The sequence below is a fragment of the Nannospalax galili genome, unplaced genomic scaffold (assembly GCF_000622305.1).
Source record: "Nannospalax galili isolate Female #2095 unplaced genomic scaffold, S.galili_v1.0 scaffold334, whole genome shotgun sequence".
In the NCBI taxonomy this organism is placed as follows: Eukaryota; Metazoa; Chordata; class Mammalia; order Rodentia; family Spalacidae; genus Nannospalax; species Nannospalax galili.
In genome coordinates this window covers 3,616,550-3,643,934 of record NW_008336888.1, presented here as the reverse complement: position 1 = coordinate 3,643,934, position 27,385 = coordinate 3,616,550, and the positions used below count along the sequence as shown (strand labels likewise).

General features: G+C 41.4%; 1 protein-coding gene across 3 annotated transcripts in view; it reads left to right on the top strand.

Annotated features, from left to right (window-relative positions):
- The window catches only part of Ankrd46 (ankyrin repeat domain 46), a 39,187-nt gene extending 18,920 nt beyond the window's left edge, over window positions 1–20,267 (top strand). For all 3 annotated transcript variants that reach the window (XM_008831558.3, XM_008831557.3, XM_029562788.1), the window contains 3 exons: window positions 12,173–12,510; window positions 13,965–14,123; window positions 18,401–20,267. In XM_008831558.3, the coding sequence (XP_008829780.1) occupies window positions 12,200–12,510; window positions 13,965–14,123; window positions 18,401–18,617 (687 nt within the window). In that variant the 5' untranslated portion in view covers window positions 12,173–12,199 and the 3' untranslated portion in view covers window positions 18,618–20,267. The remainder of the gene's footprint in view (window positions 1–12,172; window positions 12,511–13,964; window positions 14,124–18,400) is intronic.
- The last annotated feature ends 7,118 nt before the right edge of the window (window positions 20,268–27,385 follow it).

Here is a 27,385-nt window from a genome sequence, read left to right as displayed (position 1 = left end):
ATGAATCATGAGTAGGATTGGAATGGTAGCGGGTAGTTACCTAGTAAAGCTCTCTGGTTCTGGGATCCTCCTTTTAAAAAACTGACTTTGGGGTGCTGGAGAGAGCTCAGTGGTTAAGAGAACTGGCTTCTCTTGCAAAGGACCCGGGTTCAGTTTCCAGCACCCACATGGCAGCTCACAGCTATCTGTAACTCCAGTTCCAGGGGATCCAACACCTGTGGCCTTTGTGGGTGATGTGGTGCCCATATGTACATGCAGACATTCACACATACACATACACATACACATAAAATATAAGAGAGCATCATTAATTAGCGCTTTATATGCGTTAAGTCTGCTAAGGGAGAATTAATGAGGTTTAGATTTTTGAATAGGCCAGAAATCACATTTATGCTATTAACTTTTCTGTTTTTGTTTTTTGATTGAGACAGGATCTCACTGTAGCCCTGACTGGTTTGGAACCAGGCTGGTGTTGGACTCACAGAGATCCACCAGCCTGTGCTTCTCAAGTACTGGGACTAAAGTTGTGTGTCACCATGCCCAGCCTCTAATAAATGGTTTTGAAAGGAAAATTAAACCTTCTCCTCACTCTGAATTTTCACAAATTCACAATTAGAATCGTTGTAATTGAAAAGAAACAGGGAAACTGCAGAGGCACCTCTCTTGCTTATACAAGTACCAGGTGCTAAAATTGAATTTGAAGACCAGGTGGGTTACTGGGCATGGTACACATGCTGTAATTTCAGTATTCTGGAGGCTGAGGCAAGAGGATCTAGAGTTTGAGGCAAACCTGGGATATGCTGCAAGACTGTCTCCAAAACAGAACAAAGCACTAGGTCGGCCACAAGGTGGTGCTGTTAGGCTACATGAATAATGCTGTTGGAACTAGGAAAAAAAATCTAAAAAATTAAATGACATTATTACATTAATAATACATGCTTACAAATGAGGCTTCAGATTGACCTCCCAGCAATTATTTAATGTCTTTTCGTAAAGATACAGATTATAGAATTGTATAGATTATAAATTGAAAAGGAATTCTTTGCTATAAGAGTTCCAAATATGGCATAGTTACATAATAAAGATTCTAGAAAGCAAAAGTATTAAAATATCCAAACTAACAAGTATTACGTTTATGAACAATGAGTTTAGATTTAAGCTACTATCTTTTCTAAGGTTGAGTTATGACAAAACTTGAATAATTCAAGATAATAAATACTATAAATGTCACTAGAAATATATCAGACATCCATGTTTGTGTTTTTTGGTTTCCAGATAGAGAAAAAAAGTAGGTAAGGGATCTTTTGTTAGCCCAGACAGTAAAAATATTTAGGAATAACAAATGAGTCCAGGTCTTTAATCATGTTCTATAAAGTAGAGGACATTTCCAAAAACTTTATAGTTGTTTTCTCACACAGACAAAAAAAAAACCCTTACTTTGTATGAGATGATTACAAAGTTACTTCAGAATATTTGTGCTGGACTGTTTCCTGTAATGAAAGGGAGGTGTCAAGTATTGTTCTTTGAATGAAATAACAGGGATTTAATTTGCAATGGAAACAATACAAATACTTCCTCTTTCTTTGATGAAAAGGTTTGCTAATTCATTCTATAAAAATGAATTTTATGGCCGGGCATGGTGGTGCATGCCTTTAATCCCAGACACAGAGGCAGGCGGATCTCTGTGAGTTCAAGGTCAGCCTGGTCTACATAGTGAGTTCCAGGACAGCTGGGGCTACAGGGAGACCCTGTCTCAAAAAGACCAAAACAAAACAAAACAAAAAAGGAATTTTATGAAATAACTCAGTAGCAGTTTTTTACTAATACAATGATGATAATGCTAGTACTTAACATATAGGGTTTCTGTGAGGATGAAATCAGTTATTTCAGAAAAAACAGTGCCTGGAGTATAATAGTGAGTGTCAGATATTATTATATATAGCTTAAATGGCAATTGTTTACATAGCAATAACAAACATAGGTACAAGAAATCTTTTCTTTTTGTTAAGCTTAGTTCCCTAAGAATGCCTACTAAGTAATACCTGATTAACCTAGTTTTAGTTAGGAACGTCAACATAATGAATGTTCCTTTTAAAAAGTGTCATTTAGTAACTCACACGTTTCAAATCTTTCCTTTTGCTGTGTTAATGAAATTTTGATCATGAAGTAATTGATAGAGTGGCACTGAAGAAAGTACAAAACTAAGAATTTGAGGCCTAGGAACGTAACTCAATTAGTAGAGTGAATGCTTCAAATACAGGAAGCCCTGGATTTGATCCTTAACACTGGACAAACTGGGTGTGGTGGCACACACCAGCTAAATAGACAAGGGCAGCCAGCCTGGTCTGCATGAGACCCTGTCTCAGGAAAAAAGAAAAAGAATTTTAGACACAGCCAGGTTTTTCTAAAATGTTAGAGATACCACAAAATGTGAATTCTCTACAAGTTTATAAGTAAATTGAAAATGTGTCTGTTTGTGGGAGCTCCCATTTTATCAAAAAAAAAAATTGCTCATTTTGAACCATTGTTGTTTCTAACTTTCTGAGATTCTGCTTGAATACTTTTTCCTCAGTGTCCTGGACTGCCCTGAAAGAGCATGGTATTCACAGTTCCTTCTTCAGTTTACTTACACCAGTACTTTCAGAAAATAGGCACCCCCCCTTTTATATTCTATTTATTTATTTTTTGGTCTTTTTGAGACAGGGTCTCCCTGTAGCCCCAGCTGTCCTGGAACTCACTATGTAGACCAGGCTGGCCTTCCGCCTGCCTCCGCCTCCTGAGTACTGGGATTAAAGGCGTGTGCCACCACACCCAGCTTATTTATTATTTTTATTTTATGTATATGAGTGTATTGCCTGCATGTATGTGAGTGCCACAGAGGTCAGAAGAGGGCTTCAGATTCCCCTGGAACTGGAGTTAAGGACGGTTCGTAGCCACCATGTGGGTGCTAGGAATTGAACCCGGGTCCTCTGCAAGAGCAGTCAGTGCTCTTAACCACCGAGGCATCTCTCCCGCCTCATCCTTTCCCCCTTTTAAGAACCCAAAGTAAATATTTGCATAATTTATCTTTATTTAGGACAGATCACTCAAAGGTTAGAAGTTCAAATACCAGCCATAAGCTTGATCAATAGAAATATAATTCCCAGGCCCTTCTAATATAATATTCCTGAAAATAGATAAAGCAGTTAAATCTAACTTAGTTTAAGATGAGCCCCAAGCCAGATTCTCGAAACTTTCACATTGATCAAAGGCAGCATTTCATCAAGCTTGCTGTCACAGAGACTACTGAGCCAGAAAGAGTAGCTGGGTGCCACAGCCAGGCCCACAGCCAGTCTTCTGACAATAGCTCTTAACGTGCCTAGGAACCCATGATGATAGGTTGTGACCAAAAAGATTGTTTTAAAATTCTTTTAGACTTGATTTAAAACATCAATGAATTCAAACCTATGCAATAGAAAAAAATGAAACAAATTTCTTTAAAAAATTTTTTTAATGTTTTTGATTTATACATATGAGTGCTTGGCTGCATTATATTAAGTGCACCTACATGTTTGCAGTGCCCATGGAGACCAGAAGAGGGCATCTGCTTCCCTGGAACTGGAGCTACAGACAGTTGTAAGCTGCCATGTGAGTTCTGGGAACCAAACCCAGGTCCACTACAAGAGTAGCCAGTGCTTTTAATCATTGAACCATCTCTCCAGCTCCACAGATTTCTTTTTAATGTGCTAAGATTCAATTCAAGAAAATTATGGTATATACATGTAACAGAATACTCTTCAATTGTTAAAAATTATTATAAGATGCCTGGCATGTGTCTGTAATTCCAGCACTCAGGAGGTAGAGGCAGAATCTGGAATTCAAGGTCAACCTTGGCTACATAGTTCCTAATCAGCCTGGGTTACATGGGGGTCTTGTTTTAAATTTTTTAAAATTATTTAAAATTTTATTTGTGTGCATGTGTGTGCCTCTTGTCTATATGTGCATCATGTGCATGCAAGTGCTCTTGGAGGCCACAAGAGGTGTCAGATACCCTGGAACTAGAGTTAGAGGCAGTTGTGAGCCACCATGTTGATGCTAGGAACCGAACCTAGGTCCTTTGTAAGAGCAATAAGTATCCATAACCATTGAATCAACCCCCCAAAATAATTATAAAGCACTGGTAATATTGGATATTTACAATATAGCTAGTAAAAGAGTTTAACATTAGTGCACACACACACATATTTAACATTTACTACATATACTAATATGTTCTGGGCCTTTTGGATCATTAACACCACTCTGTTGGAGGAAGTCAGCTGTTCACATGAGCAGACTGAGGAGAGTGTGAGGTCCCCCATGCTCCAGAGCTGTGGATTTATGTAGACTAAGGCTTTCTGAACAGTCATTTATGCCACTAGTGGTTTCATGGTTTCATTTGAATTTCTTGTTTTATGGTTCTTTAGGTTAATTCTATTTGGAAATTACTGTATCTTTTTAAGGGAATAAGAATAACCAATTAAGGGGGCTGGAGAGATGGCTCAGTGGTTAAGAGCACTGGCTGCTCTTGCAAAGGACCTGGGTTAGATTTCTAGCACCCACATGATGGCTAACAACTGTCCATAACTCAAGTTCCAGAGGAATCTAACACCCTCTTCTGACTCTGTGGGCATTGCACAACATGGGTGCACTTAGATACATGCAGATAATATACTCATACACATAAAACAAAAATAATAAAATATTTTTAAAAACAGTAACCAAGTAAGAGACAAAGAAGCCAAATTTGAAGCTCCATTTACTGCATTTCTCACCATTAGAACTTTCTTTGACATTAGAAAATGCAGGCAGTAGATCTGACAGCCTCTCCCCAGCTGTGCCACTTTTGTTTGCATTTGCTAGTGTCTCATGCTTTGATCTCTACCTCAAATTGCTCTGTAGGCATGATGTTGTCAGTCCATTTGAACCAAGAATGTAGCACTTAGTCATGCCTTTCCCAGTGAGTTGCAAAATGAAAAATAAATCAATACATTATGTATGGTTGTTGATATTGGATCTAGAAGACCAATTTAAAGTTATAAGTACAGTGTATATTAAAATAGAACATCTTTTTTCTATTAGTTCCTAACCCCCAAGAATATGATCCTAAAATTTTTGTAGATTGACCAAAGATCGTGGATCTAGAATTTGTGATATAAAAGAAAAAGGATATTAGATAGAACTTTCCATCAGATCAGTAGGAGCACAAGCTTCCACTCAAAACTCCTTATTGGTTTGCTATTTGAGTTTGGGTCGGAGCTGGTTGGCATTGGGAGACCTTGGACAGAGATCTAGGTGACTGCCTCTTCCCAAAGGGCAAATGACTGCCGGCATTGCAACAGCACAGAGAGAGGTTTTAAATGTGAGGCTATGCCAGCCCTCTCAGACTTGGCTTCTGGAGTTCTGTTTCCACAGTCCCAGCATGTCTGCTTTTGCCCCCATTCATGGGCCTGCCTCTGGGGGACCCTGGCGGCCCATCAGTGTGCTTCCTAAGGCTTTGCTTCTTCCTCCCAAGACTTGTGTTTTTACTCTGCAAGAAGCCAGTTCTTTCCTGGAGGTCTTGTTCCCCACTAGAGGTCACCCCATTGCTGCAAGCTGCTCTGTTCTCAAGGAATGGACATGCTCTGCAAGCTCTCTTCAGAGCTTCAGAGTACTGTGCTTAGCCTGGGCAGGTGACAGCTCGTGGATTGAAGGCTTAAGTCACATAGCACAGTGGTTAGGAGCAGAGCTGGGGTTTACTACCAGGCAACCCAGCTCGACACACGTTCTCAGTCAAGTGACCAAACTTTGATAGCCTCTAGCAGCAGGGAAGCTAGCTCTGTTTTACTCCCCGAAGAGTCGCCCTCACAGGAGAGTCAGACTTCATGGCATCTTTGTCCCTCCTACTTTCTTCATAGCAGCTTCATTGCATTTAGCTTTCATACCATGCACAGGGGAACTGACTCAGCCTTTGTGAACATTGAAAGATGCTAGTTAACTGCATACTTTCACTAGTGTTGCTAGCTCTTCTATGGGATTGCTCTCATTAAACAGCCCCCTTTGGTCAATTCCAGCCCTTCTACATGAACTTCTATAAGGCTGATACTCAGAAAAATGACCCCAAATATGACCTTATTTTGTTCTTTTTTACATGGGAGACATGGCACCCTTAGGCCCAATAGTCTTTTAGTCAAAATTTTTAGGTTTTCATACAGCCCAGCAGTTATATTCCAAACCATTTATCCCAGAAAAAAGGCCTAGATTCTCATAAGAACCTGTACAAAATTGCTTTTAAAGCCTAATGTGGGCTAACAGATGGCTCAGTGGGTAAAGGCACTTGCTGCCAAGTCTGAATGACCTAAGTTTGATCTCTGGGACCCATAGGATGAAAAGAGAAAACAGACTCCCACAAGTCATCCCCTGATCTCCACATACACACCATTGTGCCCCCCCCCAATAAATGTAGTTAGACAAATTTAAAACCTTATGGTAATAGCTATAAATGGTGGTGACAACCAAATTCCTTCAGTAGTGAACTGTTCAACAAACAATGGCCTGTGTATTCACAACATGGAATAGCACTCACAATGAAAAAAGGAGAGTTTGCACACACACCACTATCTGGATGAAGAAAATTATGCTGGGTCAAAAAGGCCAGGCCAGGTTCACACATAGTCCTGTGTTGGGTCCATTTACACAGCACTCCTGAACAGAAGAGAAATGCGAGATGGAATGTGGTGCCACACACTTTAATCCCAGCACTCAGGAGGCAGAGGCCGGTGGATCTCTGTGAGATAAGGCCAGCTTGATCTACATAGGGAGTTCCAGGCCAGCTGGGACTACAGGGAGACCCTGTCACAAACAAACAAACAGAAAACCCCAAAACAATAAAAAATAAGGATCTTTAGTCCTCTTGACCCCTTGGGTAATACATGTTCTGATTGTATTCACTTTGAGGGGGAAGATGTTAATACATACATTTCTAGTGATTGAGGTGTAATTGAGGTTGTTGGGAGATTTACTGTTTTCTAGTAATTCAGTCTGATATGTTTATAATATGTTAAATATGGAATCACATAAATCATTTGATGGAGTGTGCTTTGTTATCAGGTGCTGGCTTGTCAGAATGGCAGAGGCATTGTGTGTAGACTGAAGGGAACATTAGGGGTGTCAGGTATAATTATATGATTTGTACTTCTACCTCCAAATGGAAAGCAGACTTGTTCTTTCATAAATGAAGTTGTTATAATAATCTTCCCTTACACCTTCATATTTTAAAAATGAACGCCTGGCTTGTACTACAAAAAAGGGATAATTGTGAAGATTATGCCGTAGTGGTCACAGTAAGAAAGGGAAAGTACTAGGCTTTGGATGAATTCACAGTAGTTGCCTAAGAAAGTCGAATTAAGTGGTTGAGTGATAGGAAATTTGTCTACATTGATGCTATGGAATCACAGGCAGCTAGGGAGCAACAGAATCAACTGGGGATATTGTGCATTATCACATCTTTGTGATATTTATTGAGTCTCTGTGGGAATGGTCCTCACATCAGCTTGTCAGCCAACATCCGCAGCTCTAGCCCAGCACTGACAGCTTTTCTGTGACAGCCTGATGTGCATACTATGAGTAAAGCTTCACTAAAGCCTATGAATTGTTTCTCTGTAGGTTTATTTAAAGATATTGGATAATAGCATAAATGACCAGTGAAAGTTCAACAGTAGTTTCAACTTAACCATGAACCTGGGATTTGGACTTTAAATGCCAACTTATCATGGTGCATTTCAGGCATGCAGTAAATGTTTGTTCAATGAATAAACACTGCCTTTTCGTGATTGACACTGGCTGCCCATCATCCTACTTCCAAGGTTCTGCAAGATAAGACTTGAGTGGACAGACAGTGCACTGATGCACAGAGAGACCACCCAAATGGGCCCAGGGGAAGCCTGAGGGTGGGCGACATGATTGAGGAGCTGTGGCCGCCGGCTGTGGCTGCTCTCCTCCGGCTATGGCTGCTCTCCTGCTCTCTCAGTTCCTCTGATCCGGTCCAGCTGGGCTGGTGAGGAGTCTGCGCCAGCTTCACCACATTGAGATGCAGGAGACTAGTTCAGTGACACAGATCTGCTTTATTGCAGGAAGGCACAAGCTTATAGGGAAGTGGTCCAATCACAGCACAGCAAGTAGGATACCTTATTAGCATAACAGATTTAGCATCCTATCACAGTACAGCAAGTAGGATACCTTGATTCCAAGGGTGATGATTAGGGAGTGGAAAGCTCTAGGCATCAGTCTCATGATCTTCCAATGGGAGCAAAATGTCACAAGGTGTTCCTTGTGGCTCCAGGGGTCAGGCTGTTGCCTCAGGCCTGCTGTATGGCTGTCAGTAAGACTTTCAACCTAGGCTCAAGCCTGTCTCCCACAAGGAGCAAGGCCAGGCAGTGCAGGGAAGGCTGCTGCTGAGAAGGGGAAGGATGGGTGTTAGTGTTCAAAATGGATTAGAAATACTGTCATAAAGTAGATCCTGTTAGATGCAAGTATACATTTGGGCTTTTTTTTTCTTAACATTTCCCTCTTTATGGATAGTGTTTTATTTCTAAGAATGTGTTTGTGGGAGACCAAGGATGTAGCTAAATAGTAGATCACAGGCCTGGCTTATGCAAGGCCCACGTTTGAAATCTTTGGCCCTGCAAAAATAAATCAACTAAAAATTCTTTTTTTAATGAACTAAGTTTGAGCTTAGCCTCTATTTTCATTGTGAAAAATAAGCATTTAGAACTCCAGTGACTGAGTGACTTTTCAGTTTAGTTTCTTCCCTGTCAGTGACAGGTATTTGATTCTTTTCTGTCTGAGCTTTCTTGTCAGTGGGTGTAGCTCCATCTCACACCCCTCATTCTTTTCTTTGCCTGGTTGCCTGTCAGTCACTTTGCTGACTCTCCTCAGGTGTTCTGGAGAATGCCCACAAGCCTGGTGACCTGCTTGTGCATAACAGAACAGTGCCTTCTTTCTCCTGCAGCGCTTTGGTTGGAACTGGTCTCTTTTCATTGTAGATACTTGCTAGTACATTACTGATTTTTTGTTGTTGTTGTTGAACCTTGTTAAGAACTCAGATAACGTTCTGGGTGACGACTGAAGGAAAGATCTAATCTTGCAGCTTACGTGTTTTCTGCTGCAGACTCCTTCACGGTGTGTGAACCTTCAGTGAGCCGTAGTCTTGGGCAGGTGCACTTGTCTGACCAATGTCTGTCAGTGGGTTCTTAACTGTGAGTGAGGTGAGCAGGTCCTCAAGGACAGAGAAGCCAACTAACTTCACCCCTCAACTCAGAGCAGAAAAGGAAGGCTGTGTTCTTACCAAGCCTGAATGTCTTCAGAAAATCCTAGTCTGGCAGCTATGAGCGTTCTGTTTTAATCCAAACACCAAGTAGACTGGCCTTTAGTATCGTTTCTAGAATTCACCTCACACATGTTACCTCTTGGAAAGCACTCAGTATGTAGGATTTTATTTTTGAAACAGTTTGCGATGGCTTTTTCTTTTTTGTACTCCAATCCAGTGAATACTGTAGGGAATGGCTGGGGGGCGGGGTCGGAGGGGGCGTAAAGATCTTGTCCTCGTTGGGAGTAGTGGTACACGCCTTTAATCCAGGCACTTGGGAGGCAGAAGCAGGTGTATCTCAGTGAGTAGTGTAGCTGGGGCTACAGGGAGACCCTGTCTCAGAAAGAAAAAAAGCCAAACAAACAAAACACCATGCCCTCAAAGAAGAATTGTGAGCTACTTTATTAAGTAAATCTTCAGATAGAGTTAATTAAAAAAAAATCATTATTTCGAGCAGGCCATGGTGGTTAAGGCAGGAGGTAGATCATCAGTTTGAGGCCAGCATGAGCTGCATGCATAGCCAGACCCTGTGTCAAACAAACCCCAAATCATACCTCTGTTATAATCAGAAGTTATTTCATCTTGTCCTCTGTAACTCTTAACCATGAGCAGATTTCCCTTTTATTTGAAAGTATCCTTACCACCTCCTGCTCACCCTATAGTAGTACCACTCAGTGGTTGTATCTGCATCCCTCCCTAGGATGTCCCCTCCCCTGTCACTGTGTTAGGTCAAGCTTTCCTCATGCTGTGCCTTCTGTCCTACTGACTGATCATCTGCTCCTAGACTTTCCCTCTCCAGTTCAGCCCTCCATATTTCTATGCAAGTCATCATTCTGAAAGACCAACAAGATCATGCCACCTCCTTGGCTTAAAGTCCTCTAAGGACTCTCACAGAAATTCAGTGATAATAAAACTTACCTTGGAGGTGCTAGGACTAGGTAAAATGGAATAAAAATCCCCAGTTGATGCCTGGCTTAGACTAGTGAGATGGCTTAGTAGATAAAGGTGCTTGCTGCCAAGCCTGATGATCTGAGTTTGGTGCCTGGGATCCACATGGTAGAAAGAGAGAACTAACTCCTGCAGGTTGTCCTCTGACTTCTGCACATGCACCAAGGCGTGTGCATGCTTTGCACATGATCTCTCTCTCTCTCTCCCCCCTCAATAAATAAGTAAATAAACAAAATGTTTTTCTGAAGAGTCTTCCCTATAAATCTATAAATACCCTGTCCCTGCCTTTATATTTTCTCACCAGTTTCTTAGAAAAGTTTCTTTTAAAATTTTTTTAAATTTATTTTTATTTTATGTGTTATGAGTGTTATGCCTGCATGTGTGTAAGTGTACCCGTGTTGTATAGTGCCTGTAGGGGACAGAAGAAGCTGTCAGATCCCTTGGAACTGGAGTTATGGACAGTTATTAGCTACCATGTGGGTGCTAGAATTCAAACCCAGGTCTTCTGCCAGAACAGCCAGTGCTTTTAACTGCTGAGTCATCTCTCCAGCCCATAAAAAAATTTCTTTAGATAAACTTTATTTTCTAAAATGAATCAAGGGAAAGAGTAGAGATCTTGTAAAGCAAATTGTCTTGAGAGCTGAGGCACTTGTGCATGAGGACGTGTAGCTGGCACACAGGGAGCTGGAAGGTACAATGGCCTGGTGCTGCTCTGCCTGCCCCTACCTTCCCGCCTGCCCAAGGAAGGACTTCTTTACTCACCTCTCAGTCCTCAGTTTGGCAAAGTCATATATTGAGATGACCACCAAACAGTAGAGTAGGCTATAAAAAGGATAATCTGTGTCGATTGAATATTTTTAAATCAATATATTACTTCCCTCAACTTTTCTCTTTTTATGAAATCTTAAAATTTTTGCCTCAAATACAACATTCTAGGGTATTTGATTAAGTTAGATAAGTGAGTCTTTTCAGGCAGGTACTTTTGTTTACGATATAGACTATCTTAAATATAAGAAGTAAGAATATGAAAAAATTATTTTGTATTAAAATGAGAATGTCTGGGCTGGAGAGATGGTACGGCTGTTAAGAGCACAAGCTACTCTTGCCGAGGACCGTGGTTCAGTTCCCAGCACCTATATGGCACCTAACACCCATCCTTGACTCCAGTTCCAGGGAATCCAGCACATGCACATGGTGCACTTAGAAACATCTAGGCAAAACACTCATACACATAAAAATAAAATCTTTTTAAAAAATAAAATGAGGGACTGGAGAGACAGCTTAGTGGTTTAAGAGAACTGACTGCTCTGGCAGAGAACTCAGGTTCAATTCCCAGCACCCACATGGTAGCTAACAACCATCCATAACTTCAGTTTCAGGGGATCTGACGCCCTCTTCTGACCTCCTTGGGTATGCATGACAAGTGCACCTACCTATATGCAAGCAATACACTCATACACATAAAATAAAAATAATAAAATATTAAAAAAATAAGATGAGAATGTCAGCAATAGCCTTTGCATGTAGAGGTTGCTAGTTTGAAGTTTAATGATCATGTATATGTCTTCTAACAACCTAATGAACTTAAGTCTAAGCAACTGTATCGTTAAAAAAAAAATCTCAGTCTTTTTAACATGATAAAAAGTCAAATAGAGCTTTACAGTCATCTAATTGCTATTTTGATCCAGCAGATGTGAAGAAAATAAAACCTTTTAATGCAAAAGAAAATATAATTGATAATTCTGAGACTGTTGTTTCTGTTGGTGAGGTACTTCATTACAAAGAAGAGACCGAGAAAGCCACAAAACAGCGTTTCCGGCTGATTGGCTTCATCCAGTGCATGTTCCTCTCTCATTGCAGGTGTTTCCCATTCGCGACATCAGAGCAATGTCCTACGTTTTTGTCAATGATTCTTCACAGACAAATGTACCCCTGCTACAAGCCTGCATCGATGGAGACTTTAACTATTCCAAGCGGCTTTTGGAAAGTGGCTTTGACCCAAATATCCGTGACACCAGAGGGAGGACAGGCCTTCACCTTGCTGCAGCCCGAGGGAATGTAGACATCTGCCAGTTGCTGCATAAGTTCGGTGCTGATCTGCTGGCCACGGACTACCAAGGGAACACAGCTCTCCACCTCTGTGGCCACGTGGACACCATCCAGTTCTTAGTTTCCAATGGACTCAAGATTGATATTTGGTAAGTTCTTTGTGATTTTTGAAGTCTAGTCATTTCTTACTGTTAGATTTTCAAGCAATGATCTAATCATGACATCTATTGATCTTGTTTCCTTATTGGTCAGTTGTAATGACAAGTTCAGAAAGTCACTGGCGACAATGAGATCTTGTTAGGTGAGTGTGGGACCAAGAGGCTGACTTCTAGATCTGTGCTGAACATTCTTTCTTCTGTGAAAATAGTGACTAGCTTCTGATAATTAATTATAAAGTATAATATAAATACAGAGGGAAAGAACTGGTATTATTTTTGAAATTTTGCAAAGTGGACTAGGTTTATTTATATGAGTTCATTTTTATCCTCATACTAAATAGCTCTTGTTCTGTTATCTTTGTTTCTTCTTATTAGTTTTTTTCATGCAAGTATTGCATGTTGGGTATATCCCCCATTCACTCCAACCCTCCCTTTTCTAACTGTTCATTTTACCAGGAATAGTTAAGTCACACAGCTTATAAAAGACAATGGAATTTGAACCTAGTTCCCCAAACTGCAGACTCTTGTGCTTTCTGTCACATAACATACCAGCCTCATTGTCACTCTTGGGTCCAGAGTCCTTTTTAGGCTGGATGGTTTGAGGATGCCATGGGATTTTTTGTTTTATTTTGTTCTGTTTGACCTAATGATACCTGATTTCCTGAGTGGGAAAGATATCAACTTACCTTTAATATTGAGCTTGAACTTTAAACTAAAGTTACTTGCTGACCTGGTTCGTTCATTGGGGCTGTGATAACCTGAATCAAATGGTTCTGCAGGACAGAATGGGGTGGGAACTGACTGCAGGATTCTCTTCTGTTATTCTGTTTTTAGTGTGTTAACTCAGTGGACCAAGGCAGCTTTTTAAAAAAACTCTTAGACCATATATATGTCTACACACACACACACACACAATTTAAAATATATATATACCTATAAAGTGTGCCAAGTAAGACTGAGTCTAGAACTATACTTTCCAATTAATCCCTGAGAAGATTTTCACTTTTTCTTTTATTTACTGTCACCTGTTCATTCTTTTGCCTATGTATTTTTTTTCCTCTTCCCCAGAAGAAAAACAGGTCAGTTCAAATGTCAGTTTCTGGTTTGACTTTGGCTCTGTTCTGGGTGTTAATTTTGAGTTAGTTGGCCTAGTCTTTCTTCGCTGAGTTCTACACAAATGGGTACTAGTAGTGGGTGTGATTGTTTTTCTTTTATTTACTGTCACCTGTTCATTCTTTTGCCTATGTATTTTTTTTCCTCTTCCCCAGAAGAAAAACAGGTCAGTTCAAATGTCAGTTTCTGGTTTGACTTTGGCTCTGTTCTGGGTGTTAATTTTGAGTTAGTTGGCCTAGTCTTTCTTCGCTGAGTTCTACACAAATGGGTACTAGTAGTGGGTGTGATTGCTGTAAAGCTCTTTATTTTTGTGAATTTTTTTTTTTTTTTAGCAATCATCAAGGTGCAACCCCTTTAGTTCTGGCAAAGCGCAGGGGTGTGAATAAAGATGTCATCCGATTGCTGGAGTCTTTGGAAGAACAAGAGGTAAAAGGATTTAACAGAGGAACCCACTCAAAACTGGAGACGATGCAGACTGCAGAGAGTGAAAGGTATTGAAGATACAATTCTTTAAGGCGCAGGCCAGTAAGTTCTGTGTCTTTTGTGGTGACTGTGAACTTGATCTTTCAAGTGTAGAGCTTTGATGCTGTCTTTGAACTCTGGTATAGGTCCTTATGGCTGAGATTACAATTGTAAAACCTGACAGAAAGCATGACCACATGCTCCCAACATTCAGGTAGCCACTTGCCATCTTGGCTCTATTGGGGAAGAGACAAACACTGATTGTGAACTTTTAAATACAGATCACAAAAACGAGTGGGATTTCAACAAAGGAAAAGAAAGATGAGACTTGTCTAGCACTAGAAAGATCAAATGGTCATTTCAAGGGAGAGGAATTGGAATGCTGGGAAATAAACAGGAGAGGGAAAGAAGACAGAATTTTAAATACAGACAAATCATTTCTTGAAAGTGATTTTTAAAACCTAGCTCATGCCCGTTAATACTAGCACTCAGGAGCCTGAGGAAGGGGGATTGCCACAAGTTCAAAGCTGGTCTGCGTTCCACAGCAAGACCCCATCTCAAACAAACAAACTAAACAAAAAATGACTTTCACACAAGTTAAAAGTAATGAAATTTGGGCTCCTCTAAGTAACTGAAGCTAAGATGTAATGGGTGAGGTCCTCAGTAACTCCTCGCTTTTCATCTGGACACGGGAGAACACAGTTGAGGTCTCTCTGAAAAGGTACGGTTGAAGTCACTCTGAAATGGTGAGACCCTCTGCTCTCCTGGCCTTGCTAGTTTAACAGTGGCCCTGGCTTCAATTTTAGTGCAGTCTTGTGGGCTGCCATGGATTTCAGCTTTCAGTATTCAGTGAAGTTTACTACATGTAGTCTCTTCCCAAATTTCTCAGTGGAAATATACCTGTTGACCTAGTATTGGATTGCCCGGGTCTTTCATTTGGATCACATAGAGCACTTGGACCACTGAATCAGTACTTCACAGCTCACCCTCATCTGGTTCTCTGCAGCCATGGTTGCCTTCCTCCTTCATATGCTGGCTAGTGTGTGCCACACTTTAAGCACTTATTATTATCCTAAAGAAGTTGAAGAATTTTACTTCTAAAATAATACAAGCTCTTGAGTTATCCAAAAGCTGACAAATAAATAAACAAGAAGTTAAACACATATTCTCAAGCCCTTTCCCCTCATCTCTGCACTATGGGTTGATAGTCCAAATGCTATAGGCATTTTTAAAAGTGCTAACTCTTTGCTAAAGATATGTTGTTCCAAAATAACTTGAAACTTATTTCCATCTTTCTATAAAAGAATATGTTATTTAAGCTTCTGTTAAAGGTTTATTTATTTATTTATTTATTTATTTATTTATTTATTTAATGTGTGTGTGCATGTGCTGGTATGCATGCCTGCATACTCAACGCCGAAACCAGAAGACAGAGTCAGGTGTCCTCTATCACTTTCCACTTAATCCTTTGAGACAGTCCCTGAACCTGGGGCTCACATTTTCTTGGCTAGGATGGAAACCAGCAAGCCTAAGTGATCTTCTGCCCCCACCCTCCCATCCCCTTGCAGCTGGAGCTACAGGTGTGTGTGGGATGCCCAGCATGTTACATGGGTGCTGATGTCTGAACTCTAGTCCTCATGATCACACAGTGAGCACTCTTAACTGTTGAGCCATCTTTCCAGCTCCAAGCTTCTTTACTATGACATACATTAATAGCCAGTGTTTAGGTCCCTCTTAGAAGTACTTTAGCTTTATTTTGCCTGTTGTAATTACTTATTAACTAAGAAGTGATTAGTTGTTTGAGTAGCATGGTAGCAGATATTTAGCCCTACTTTCCCACATCCTGCCATTTGATTCCAGCATAGGAATTTGTATTATTTACAGCTTTGTAGACAGCCAAAGTTCCTCAAAGAGTAAATCATTAACAGTTTTGCTAGTCAGTTTCCCTATTTTACTCTTGTCCCTTAGTGCCATGGTAGAAGTTCAGTAGTTCTACAGAGTGAGACCCTTTCTCAAAACAAACAAAAAATCCCAGATTATACCCACACCCACACCCCAACATCCCACGCTTCACACCTGTCTCTCTACTGGAGTCAGTTGGTCCCTGGACAGTAAGTAAGAAGCATTTCACTGGATAAAATCTGTCAGAAGTTGACAGAGCGTCATGGACTTTGTCTAGGAAGAGAGAATGCTCACAGAATTCTCATTTTACTCACATGTCTGTCAATGTGAGATGTCAGCTCAGACATAGTAAACTTCAGATAGGTCAGATTGAGCCTGTGCAAAACCTCTTTATCTTAATTTTACTATTTAGGCCTTTTCAGAGTTCTTATTATAGGCTTGCTAGAATTTTCTTAAATTTCTGTATTGTAAATTCTTACTGAAAGTGTCTTGTTTTATTCAAAGTGTAAACACTTTTTAATATAAAAAGAATTTGGGTGTTGAGCACAGTGACTTGTTAGGAAGTCAGCTGCTGGAGCCTGGAGCAGATCTCCAGCAGTGGTGAACTCACCTTTGCTTAACAGTGTCAAGAAGTCAAATCTAGTCGTGGGATAAAAAGCTGCCAGTCTGTATGTATGTGTTCGGATTTTGTGGTAAACACACCTCCAGTCATTGCTGTGTGCTGCTTTCATTGTTCTGGACCCAGATGGCTGGAAGAATATGAAGGAAGGGGTTTAGAAGGGTAGCAGTGAGCTTCTGTAACCAGTGGACCGTTGATACATACTATTATGGTCTTTGTAACTAAAGTCCCAATGACACCCTGTCATTGGCCTGTAAACTGTGCTATAGCTGAGTGCTAATCCCTTGAGCTTTTGGCGTATCACATGTGAAGGCAGGGCTCCTGGCTTTTCTGTGGCAGTTACACTGCTGACCATAATGCTGTGAACACCTGAGTCAGTGTTTTATAGACTCCACACTACCAACTAGACTCGGTCTCTGCAGAAGGAAAATAAATTCATTCTCTGTTAAGGTGTAAGATAAAGCGTAAGTAGGAGAAATCTGGGCATAGTGACACACACCTGTATTCCCAGTGCTTGGAGGTTTGAAGCAGGGAATTGAGAGTTCAAGGCCATCCTCAGCTGCAAAGTGAGTTCTTGCCAAGGCTGTCCTGCACAGTGAGACCTTATCAATAAATAGATAAACACATGAATAAACTAGTAGGAGAAAAATCTTAACTCCTGGCCAGCAAGATGGCTTAGTGGGTAAAAGCACCTGCTGCATAAGCCTGAGTTGCAAAGAGAAGTGACTCCCAAAAGTCATCCTTTGATTTTCATATGGTATCAGGTGCATGCATGCCACCAACCCCCTCCACTACGTTTAAAAAAAAAAAAAAAGTCCAAAGACAACTTCACATGTACTACAGACTGAGGAGTAAGCTTCCATTATTAGAAGATTTTACTTAGAGAATTCTTAACTGGGCACACAGTTAAATGAAATTAAGAGATAAATTCCCTTTTGACTTTCACATCCACATACTGTATTGTAGTGGTTTCTAAAATTTACTCAGTTTTTCTTGTTTTTATTTACATGAATTCTCAAATTATGAAGGTTCATTTTGAGTCTTTCTTTTTGAGACATTGTGCCACAATACCCAGCACATTTTGAATCTTCTAAATGTATAATAAAATGTCTTTTTGTGTGCTCTCTTGATGGAGACAATGCATTTGCTCTATCTCAAGACCTCTTCCTTGGACTTCTTTTTTTTTTTAAATTTTTATTTACTTACTCTGACAATTTCATGCGTACACTGTTTCTTGGTTATCCATTCATCCTCAACTTCCCTTCCCACTCTCCCTAGACACTCCCATTAAGATTTATTTTATTATTTTTAAGTGTGTGTGTGTGTGTGTGTGTGTGTGTGTGTGTGTGTGTGTGTGTATAAGTAAGTAAGTAAGTAAGTACAGATGCCCACAGAGTCCATTGAGTCAAGAGGGCATTGGCTCCCCTAGAACTGGAGTTTCAGGCAATTGTGGACTGCCTAATGTGGGTGCTGGGAACCCAGCTCAAATCCTTTGCAAGAGCCACTAGGACTTCTTGATTGGGATTTTTATTGTCTGCTGGGTACTAAACCAAGAATCTAATCATTATAGTTTATCAGTTTATGGTTTAAGGTAGATGTCTGGACACCTGTGAATATATAAGCCAGCACATTGTGTGGGCTAGAGCATCTACACGTTAGTTTTCTTCTTGTAAGTGTTGCATTATAAGGTTAGCCTACTCTTAAGTACAACAGCTCCTCTAGTTTCATGTTTTAAGTGAGTGAAATGTCTTTTCATGCCCCTTCCTTTTCTTCCTTCTCCCACAGTGCCATGGAAAGCCATTCTCTCCTCAACCCCAACCTCCAGCAAGGTGAAGGAGTGCTCTCCAGCTTCCGAACCACGTGGCAAGAGTTTGTGGAGGATCTGGGCTTCTGGAGGGTCTTGCTCTTGATCTTTGTCATTGCTTTGCTGTCTCTGGGCATTGCCTACTATGTGAGTGGGGTGCTGCCCTTTGTGGAAAACCAGCCTGAGCTGGTGCATTAAAGGGGCTCCTGGAGATGAGCCCCGGGCCTGTTTCTCGGCTGCCTATTCTCAGATCTTAGAATTTTTCTTAGCCAGGTAGTGAGGGCTACCCATTTTCTCTCTGCATTTTCACTTACTTTTTAGAAGACTGATGTGTTCCTTTGACTCTTGTCCTGTGGTTGGCCACACGGCATCCTCCTGCTACCTCTGTTACAGCCTGACTCCTGAGAGAAACCTTCCCCTAGGCTTGTGTGATCAAAGCATAGTATTGACCAGAAAGGAAGCTAACAGCAGAGGCTGAGGGCCCCGTGGGGAGGACCCAACCCTAACGTAGGACCAGTGACCTGTCCAGAAAGCAATCTGGTTTCTTCTGTGATTCAGCTTTGTTAGCTATCTTGGCTTTTATTTGTTTTCGAGAGCCCTCTTTTTTGGTTTTTATTTACTTTTTCTGGGGAGGGGAAAGAGAGTGATACCTTTCAACTTAGATCTTGATTTTTTTTTTTTATATAGTTATATGGAAAATTAGAACTGTTAGAGACTTTGACTTCTGAGGAACATTTTCGAGTCTAATCAAATGAAAGTTTTTGAAAATTAGCAATGTTCTCTTCAAAATAGATTAATTTAATCTTACATTTAGCTGCCTTGGGGTAATTTTGGTTTGTTGTAAACGGATTTGCTTATCGTGTCTGTGAAGAATCAACTTGCAGAGTTCGCTCTGCTCACTCAGTTTTCTCTCATTTTTATTTTAGAGGTAATCTTGAAAAATGTCAGAAAACGCTTTCAAGAGAATAATTAGTAGAGAAAAATCTAACTTATCACAATCTGTCACCATAATTCTGAGGTGCCATCAAGATAGAAAGAAAGACAGTGTCGTCATGGTTTACCATCATTAATGTGTGATCCTAACAAACACTACCCATCTCTGCAGTTCCACAGTGGCAGGACTGGGGGGCTATTTCTGAGTCAGGAGCCCTGAATGATATTGCACTAGGTGTCACGAAGTCTGTCCCATAAGAATGGTTGTGTTTTGTGAATCAGAATCTGGCCCCCAAACTGCATTGCAGTTCTCAGTAGTGTTTGAAGGCTCCTTTTGTTCTTAATCCTTTAATATATAAATCATGTTTTTTAGGTTATTACAGAGTATGAAGACTTAATAATTGTTCATTGACCAAAACCTGGAAATTGTAGTGAAGAACTAATGGCTTTGTGTTCCTGAGCAAAGGCGTTTGTGCTCCTGCTTGTTGTTGACTTGCCTTTTTTTTCCTTGTTGAGAACTTCTCCTGTATTTATGTATCTGGCATTGACACTTTTCCTTTTGTGTGGCTTTATCCTGTCTTAAAGAACTGTTCCATAATTCCTGACTGGCTTCTTCAGGATCAGCTTGCAAAGTCTCACTTTTAATTACTCATGCTTGGTGGAACTATAAAACAAACAGAAACAGCTGGCATTAAAATGGATAACACTAGAACTCTTTTGAAGTATGCTTAGAATGAAAGCTCTGGAAGTAGCTTCACCTCTGTAAATCTAAATAGATATTTGAAATTGGTCAGTGGATGTAAATATGCTGCATTTTTAAGATTTGTGCTTCCTTTTAAGTGCTGATTTCTTTGTATTGTGTGCCCTGCATTCTTTATTCAGCAATACCCAATAAATGTTATTTATAAATCCTCAGTCACAATCTGTTTTCTTAGTGTATCATATTTCAGGATTTTGTAATGGATTGCAGTTGACTGTTTAAAAAAAGCAAAGCTTTTTAAAAAAAATGTTATTACGTCTTTATTTTGTGTATGGGGGTGGTGCCCACACACCACAGCATACACATGGAGGTCGGAGAACAACTTTCTGGAGTTGGTAGTCTCCTTCCACCCTGTGGGTCCCAGGTATCGAACTTAGATCATCAGGCTTGGTGGCAAGTGCCACCCACTGAGCCATCTCGCCAACCCAACAAAGCTTTTCTTTTTAAACACTGTTATACGTGTGACCTTTCATTTGTGTTTGGCTTATAAATGCTATGAAACTAATTTGTGTGAATTTCATGTAGATTTAAGTGTGATGATAACTGCCATGACTAAGCACCTCCCAATTAGGCAGGTCACTTACCCTCAACTGTTTTCATCCCTGGACCCCTAGGGCAGTGCAATGTCCATGTCTCATAATCTGAGAAAACTGATGCAGAGAGGGGTAAGTAGCCCGTCTAGGCCCAGGAGAGCTGCTGTGCTGTGGGCGCTGGGATTCAAACTCAGGTCTTCTACAGGAAGTGCTCTTAGCCACTGATCCATCTCTCCAGCCCAAAATATCTTGCTTTAAAATATAAAACGGAGGACTGGAGAGATGGCTCATTGGTTGAGAGCACTAGCTATTCTTGCAGAAGACCCAGGTTTGAATCCCAGCACCCACATGGTGGCTAACAACTGTCCATAACCCCAGCTCCAGGGGACCCAGTGCTGTCTTCTGTCCTCCATAGCTACTGAACAACATGGATGCACTTACACACATGCAGGCATAACATTCATACACATAAAATAATAAACTATAAAATGGAGCTGGTCATGATGGTACACTTTAATCCCAGCACTTGGGAGGCAGAGGCAGGTGGATCTCTGTGAGTTTGAGGCCATCCTGATCTACAGAGTGAGTGCCAGGCTAGCCAGGGATACATAGTGAGACCCTGTCTCAAATACATTAAAAATTTTTTTAAATTAAAAAAAATTGTAAAACAGAGTTAGGGTCTCAGATAGTTGTAAAAGTTTTTGTTTTCTTCACACACAAATGTCCAACAGAACACTCAGAACCATGTGGGGAGTACAACAACTTGTGCCAAGCTGTTACAGTGCTTTGGAACATACCACACCTATGACCCTTGTCCACTAATTGCCAAGAGCAGCTCCATCCACTTCCAAAACAAATGGTCCAAGTGAGCCTACAGATTTTTTACCCTGCACATCCCCATTAACAAGTTCATCAATCTAGACCCACGCAAGCCAGTGAGAACAGGGTGCAGTGTCAGCTGATGCAACAGAGGAAGGTCTGCCAAGACTTCACAGCCTTCTCCTGGGGAAGAGGAAGTCACCAGAAAGCATCTTCTCTACATGGTTATAAATGAAGGTGGTACCTAAAATTCAATACTCATCTCAGAACCAGCCTGAGGATTGAGCAACAGGAAGGCAGAGCCCAAAGCACAGGGGGCCTAAGCTTAAGACCTCTGAGTATGTCACCCTTGGGGGTCTACTTAACTGCTGGTCCTCAAGTGCTATGCTGGATAGCTTTAGTGTCAACTTGACACACCTGGGAAGTGGGAGCCTCAACTAGTGAATTGCCTCCATTGGACTGGCCTGTGGCCATGTCTGTGGGGCATCTTTTGATTATTGAGTGATGGGGGCGGTGGCCTCAGCCCACGGTGGGTGGTGCTACCCCTGGCAGGTGGGCCTGTGTTGTACACAAAAGCAGGTTGAGCAGGAGCCAGGGGAGCAAGCCAGTAAGCAGAGTTCCTCCATGGCTGGTGCTTCAGCTCCTGCTTCCAGGTTCCTGCCCTGAGTTCCTTGGGCTCCCTCAGTGATGAACTGTGATCCAGGAGATGTAAGATAAAATAAACCCTTTCCTCCCCAAGTTGGTATTGGTCAGAGTATTTTGTTACAGCAATGGAGAAACAAACTGGAACAAGTGTCATGAACTAATACATTTCCTATGATTCATGCTGCTTCCAACTTGGACTTTGATTCTTATAGCTCACAGTACTTTGATATATAAACAATTTTCACAGGTCAAAGACCAGAGCTAAATACTGGACAAACACCAAAACTGAAATAACAGAAAATGACTATTGCCCCTGGACTTCCATACCCAGCAATAAACCTGTATCAGGCAGTGCTGGTAAAGCGCCCATATTCTCTTTGGGTAAGGAACTGCACCACCAGCCTGCACAATTCACCTGCTGTCAAACCATCAGACCCCTGTGGGACAAAGATCAGCATGGTTCACACTGTTTTTAAAGCCCTCTGTCCATGGTCCTCCCTACAGAGCTCTTTGTACAAAAACACTGGTAGTATAACTTTTTAATCTATCACTCACTATATGTATTTTTGAAGCAGGATCTTACATAGTACAGACTGGCCTCAAACTTACTATGTAGCTGAGAATGACGTTGAACTCCACCTCCCTGGTGCTGGGATTACAGGTGTGTAATCCCTGGCGCTAGGGATTGAACACAGGACCTCATGCATAATACTAGGCAAGTATTTCACCAACTGAGCTACATCCCCAGCCATATTTTCTTTTTTTCATGTTAAATAGGTTTTTTAAAAAATATTTTATTATTTTATTATTTTTTATGTGTATGAGTGTATTGCCTGCATGTAGGTGAGTGCACCCGTGTTGTGTGATGCTCGCAGAGGTCAGAAGAGGCTGTCAGATCCCCTGGGACTGAAGTTATGGCCAGTTCTTAGCTGCCATGTGGGTGCTGGGATTCAAACCTGGGTCTTCTGCAAGAACAACTAGTGTTCTTGACTGCTGAGCCATCTCTCCAGCCCCTTGGTTAAATTGTTTTTAAATTGTTTTAAATTGTCAGTGTGGGTACCGACAGGAAGAGGACATCTGGTGGAAGGTTTTCTCAGCATGCCAGGAGTTGAGCTGGAATGTTAAAGGTTAGAGCACTGAGAGGTGTGAAAAATGGGGCGTTATAGGAGAGAAAAAAACACACAGGAACAGGACCAGAAGTTTAATGATGTCCTGCTGAGAGTTGTAGCTGAGGCTGTCAATAAACAGTGTGCCAGGCCAGTTCCATGACAGAGAGCAGGGCAAGAGGAATGAGCTGGAGAGATGGCTCAGCTGGTAAGGGCACTGGCTGTTCTTGCAGAAGACCTGGGTTTGAATCCTAGCACCTACATGGCAGCTAACAATGGTTTGTAATTCCAGTTCCAGGGAATCCAACACCCTCTTCTGTCCTCCACAGGCACTGCATGACATGGATATGCTTACATACATGCAAGCATAACTCATACAAAATATAAATAAATACATTTTTTTGAAAAACAAGATATTTTCTTGTATATTTTTAATATATTATGAGTTTTCCAAGAATACAACTACCGTACAATTAAGGGACGATTCCACTGTACTTTGGTCACAACTTGTGCATGAGTTATACCTGCTTTAAACTTGTCACTGACAGCAATACTGGTGATGTTTTCATGTGAGTCATTGCGGGTTTGCTGACTCAGCATCCTTATGATGCAGTTGTACCTGAGCATTTCAAGTGTTAAAATTAAGCACATTTATTGTCTTACTTTCCCTTGATCTTGCCTTTATGTTACATGAGTTATGTGAAACTTTGTACTGATTGCAGCAGCTCTTGCTTCCCTTTGCATGGGATCCCTGCTACAGGTTGCGTAGTCACCCTGGAGTGCCTTTTCAGAGTGACCTGCCTTGGAAAGTATACTAGCAAATACCTGTCTTCAAAGTTAACAGAGCCCTGGGGGAAATGAAGCCAGCATTCAGGAAAGCTAGCTACGTGCTTTAAGATTGTCTAGGACAGGGGCTGGAGAGGTGGCTTAGTGGTTAAGAGCACTTACTGCTCCTGCAGAGGGCCTGGTTTGGTAACCAGCACTCATATCATGGCTTACAACTGTCTATAACTCCAATTCCAGGGGATCTGACACCTCCCTGGGCACCAGACATACAAGCGCTATACATACATGCAAACACTCATAAAATAAAAACAAATTAACATTAAGGGCCAGGTGTGGTGGCATAAACCTTTAATTCCAACACTTGGGAGGTAGAGGCAGATGGATCTCTGTGAGATCAAGGCCAGCCTGGTCTATGTAGCAAGTTCCACCCTAGCCAGGGCTACATAGTGAGACCCTATCTCAAATAAATCTTTTTCTTTTTTTTTTTTTTTTTTCGTCTTTTTTGAGAGGGTCTCCCTGTAGCCCCAGCTGACCTGGAACTCGAGATGTAGACCAGGCTGACCTCAAACTCACAGAGATCCGCCTGCCTCTGCCTCCCAAGTGCTGGAATTAAAGGCGTGTACCACCATGTCCCGCTTTCAAATAAACAAATCTTTTTAAAAATTTAATTATTCAGGCCAAAGCCCATTCCTTTGTATTCTGAAGTGGATTCAAAGCAATTTTGTAGGACGCTTTTGGCCTTGCCATGGATATCCCTGGTCTTCCCTTAGCACACAGGCTGGCATCCTACTCAGTCACCCTTCATCTTTCTACAGCTCAAGGCACAGGGATACCCATCTACCTGGAAAAGATTTGGCCATGCACAAGTTAAGAGTGTCAGGGACTAGAGTCCAGAGTTCTTCATGGCTTCATATTCATCCAAAACTTATCCAATGATGACATTTAGAGATGTTCCTGGGAGGGAGTTTACCATTTCCAATCAGACTTCAGCGCTTAAGAGATAGTCAGTGGGTAAAGCACTTGCTGCACAAACATGAGGACCAGAGTTCGAATTCCCAACACCCACATAAACGCCAGGCAGATGTGACAACCTTTCTGTAATCTCAGCACTCAGGAGGCAGGAGGTGGGATCCCCAGAACAAGCTGACCAGCTAGACAGTTGAATCGACAAGCTCCAGCAAGCAAGAGACCCTGCCTTAATGTATAAGGTAGAAAGCAACTGAGAAAGACACTTCACATGCATGCACACACTAATATGCCACCACACATACAAACAATGCATGCAAGCCACATACACAAAAAAGAAAAAAACTGCAGTCACAGAATTTTCTATGTGTTCTTGTGGTAGTAATCCCCCAGAACAAAGAAAAAGAAAGGCAACACGGTCCGTGCCTGACTGCATGTACACAGTTCTGCCTGTCATGACCTTGTAGCACAGAGCACTCATTCAGGATATGTGCGTGACCACTTATCCACTACAAAGAACTAAACTGTAAAGGGAAACTTAACAGAGGTATAAAAGGCTGGGTATTTGTTCGAAGCTCTGCTTTTGAGAACTATCTCATGGAATCAGAGCCAGATGCTAACACAATAAACAGCTTCCTGGAGGAAAGAAATGACTTGGTGTTTCATCTCTCTGGATATAGCACCTGCAGTACACTGTCCAGTGCAGTAGTCACTTGCCATCTGTGGCTATTTATGTTAAATTGGAAGTTCTGTTTTAGAAATTTCTTTGTGCAATGGACAGAGGCTAACAAACTCACAACTGGTCAAAGTACAGGGAATAAATGTCTGTGGAGTGCTCAGCCACAAATGGGGCATCTACGTCAGCCCCTCCAAGTCTTAGGCACTGTCACGGCTGAAAGGGCGGAAAGACTACAGTAGTGAGAAGTTGGAGAGAACCAGAATGAAGCAGTGTCTTCTGAACATGACAGGACCACTGTACTCATGAACTCACAGCAGCTATGGTTGCCTGAACAAGATCAAGCCAGTCAACTTTCCAGCATGGGGGAGGGTGGGGCTCATGAGCTCCTGCAGTGTTTCTAAGTCACAGTACAGAAAATAAAAGAAAATAAAGAAAACCTGAGTCATAACATTCGTTTAAAAATATTATAGTTATTATCTTTATTTTTTGTGTATGAGTGTATTGTCTGCATGTATGTAAGTTTACCCATGTCAGGCAATGCCCACAGAGGTCAGATGAGGGCATCAGATCCCCAGGAACTGGAGTCACGGACAGACAGTTGTTAGCCACCATGTGGGTGCTGGGAATCGACCGTGGTCCTCTGTAAGAACAGCCAGTGCTCTTAACCACTGAGCTATCTCCCCAGTGCCATAGCATTCATTTAAAAAAAAAAATTTATTATTTTTATTTTATGTGTATGAGTGTATTGCCTGCATGTATGTGAGTGTGCCCGTCATGCAATGCCGCAGTTGATGGCTTCTGGTCAGGAGGAAGAGAGTTAGTTTTCTTGAGTGGTGTGGTCTTTTATAGGTTGACCACACTCCAGTGAATGACCCCACACTCATGAGTATATGGGTAGCACAAATTAGAGTCAGTGGGCTAAAAAAAAAATAAAAGAGGACATGAAGTTCTGAGAGGGTGGAGAGGTGAGGGGTGTATCTGGGAGGAGTCAGGAAGCAGTAAGGGTTAATATGATCAAAAAACATTGTATCCATGTATAAAATTCCCAAAAGAATAATAAAAATACTACATATTTTTAAAGTTCAATTTTCACTCATACTAGCCACATTTCTAGAGGTTGGTAGCTACCAGTGCTGACTGTATTAGACAGAACATATATGAAACATTTCCATTTTATAGAAAGTTCTTTGAGATCACACTTCTCTAAATTCTTCCTTGGGTCAAGGCAGGTCAGAGATCTGGAGACATGGCTGTGTTCCAGCACTGCCCACCCCAGTTGCTTTTAGTTTGTTTTTTTGTTAAATAAGAGAGAACACTATATAAGGCTTATTCGGTTTTCAAAGATACTATTTCTCCTGTGAGATCAGAGACATCAAAAGGCTAGGGGTAGATTTATATAACATATCCAAAGCCACCCAGCTTATCAGTGAGAACAGGAGTTTGAATCCAGGCAGTGTGGGGCTGAGTCTCCATCACAATGAAGCCATCCTCTGGTACTGAGCATTCTCTCCTAGCCTGGGAGCTAAGGATCACAGCTCCTCTAGGAAGTTCCTGAGAACGCTGTTGGTATGTTTTTTTTATCACGGCCCGCAAGGAAGAACTGCTTCCTACAAGCGCCAACAAGTACACAAATGTGGCCCGGCCCAGTGCGTGCCTGCTTTCACCTTCCCCTTGCCTTCTCTGGGAATTCTGGGTGACCAGGTGGAATTCCTCTTTCACACGGGGGAAGGGGGACTGGA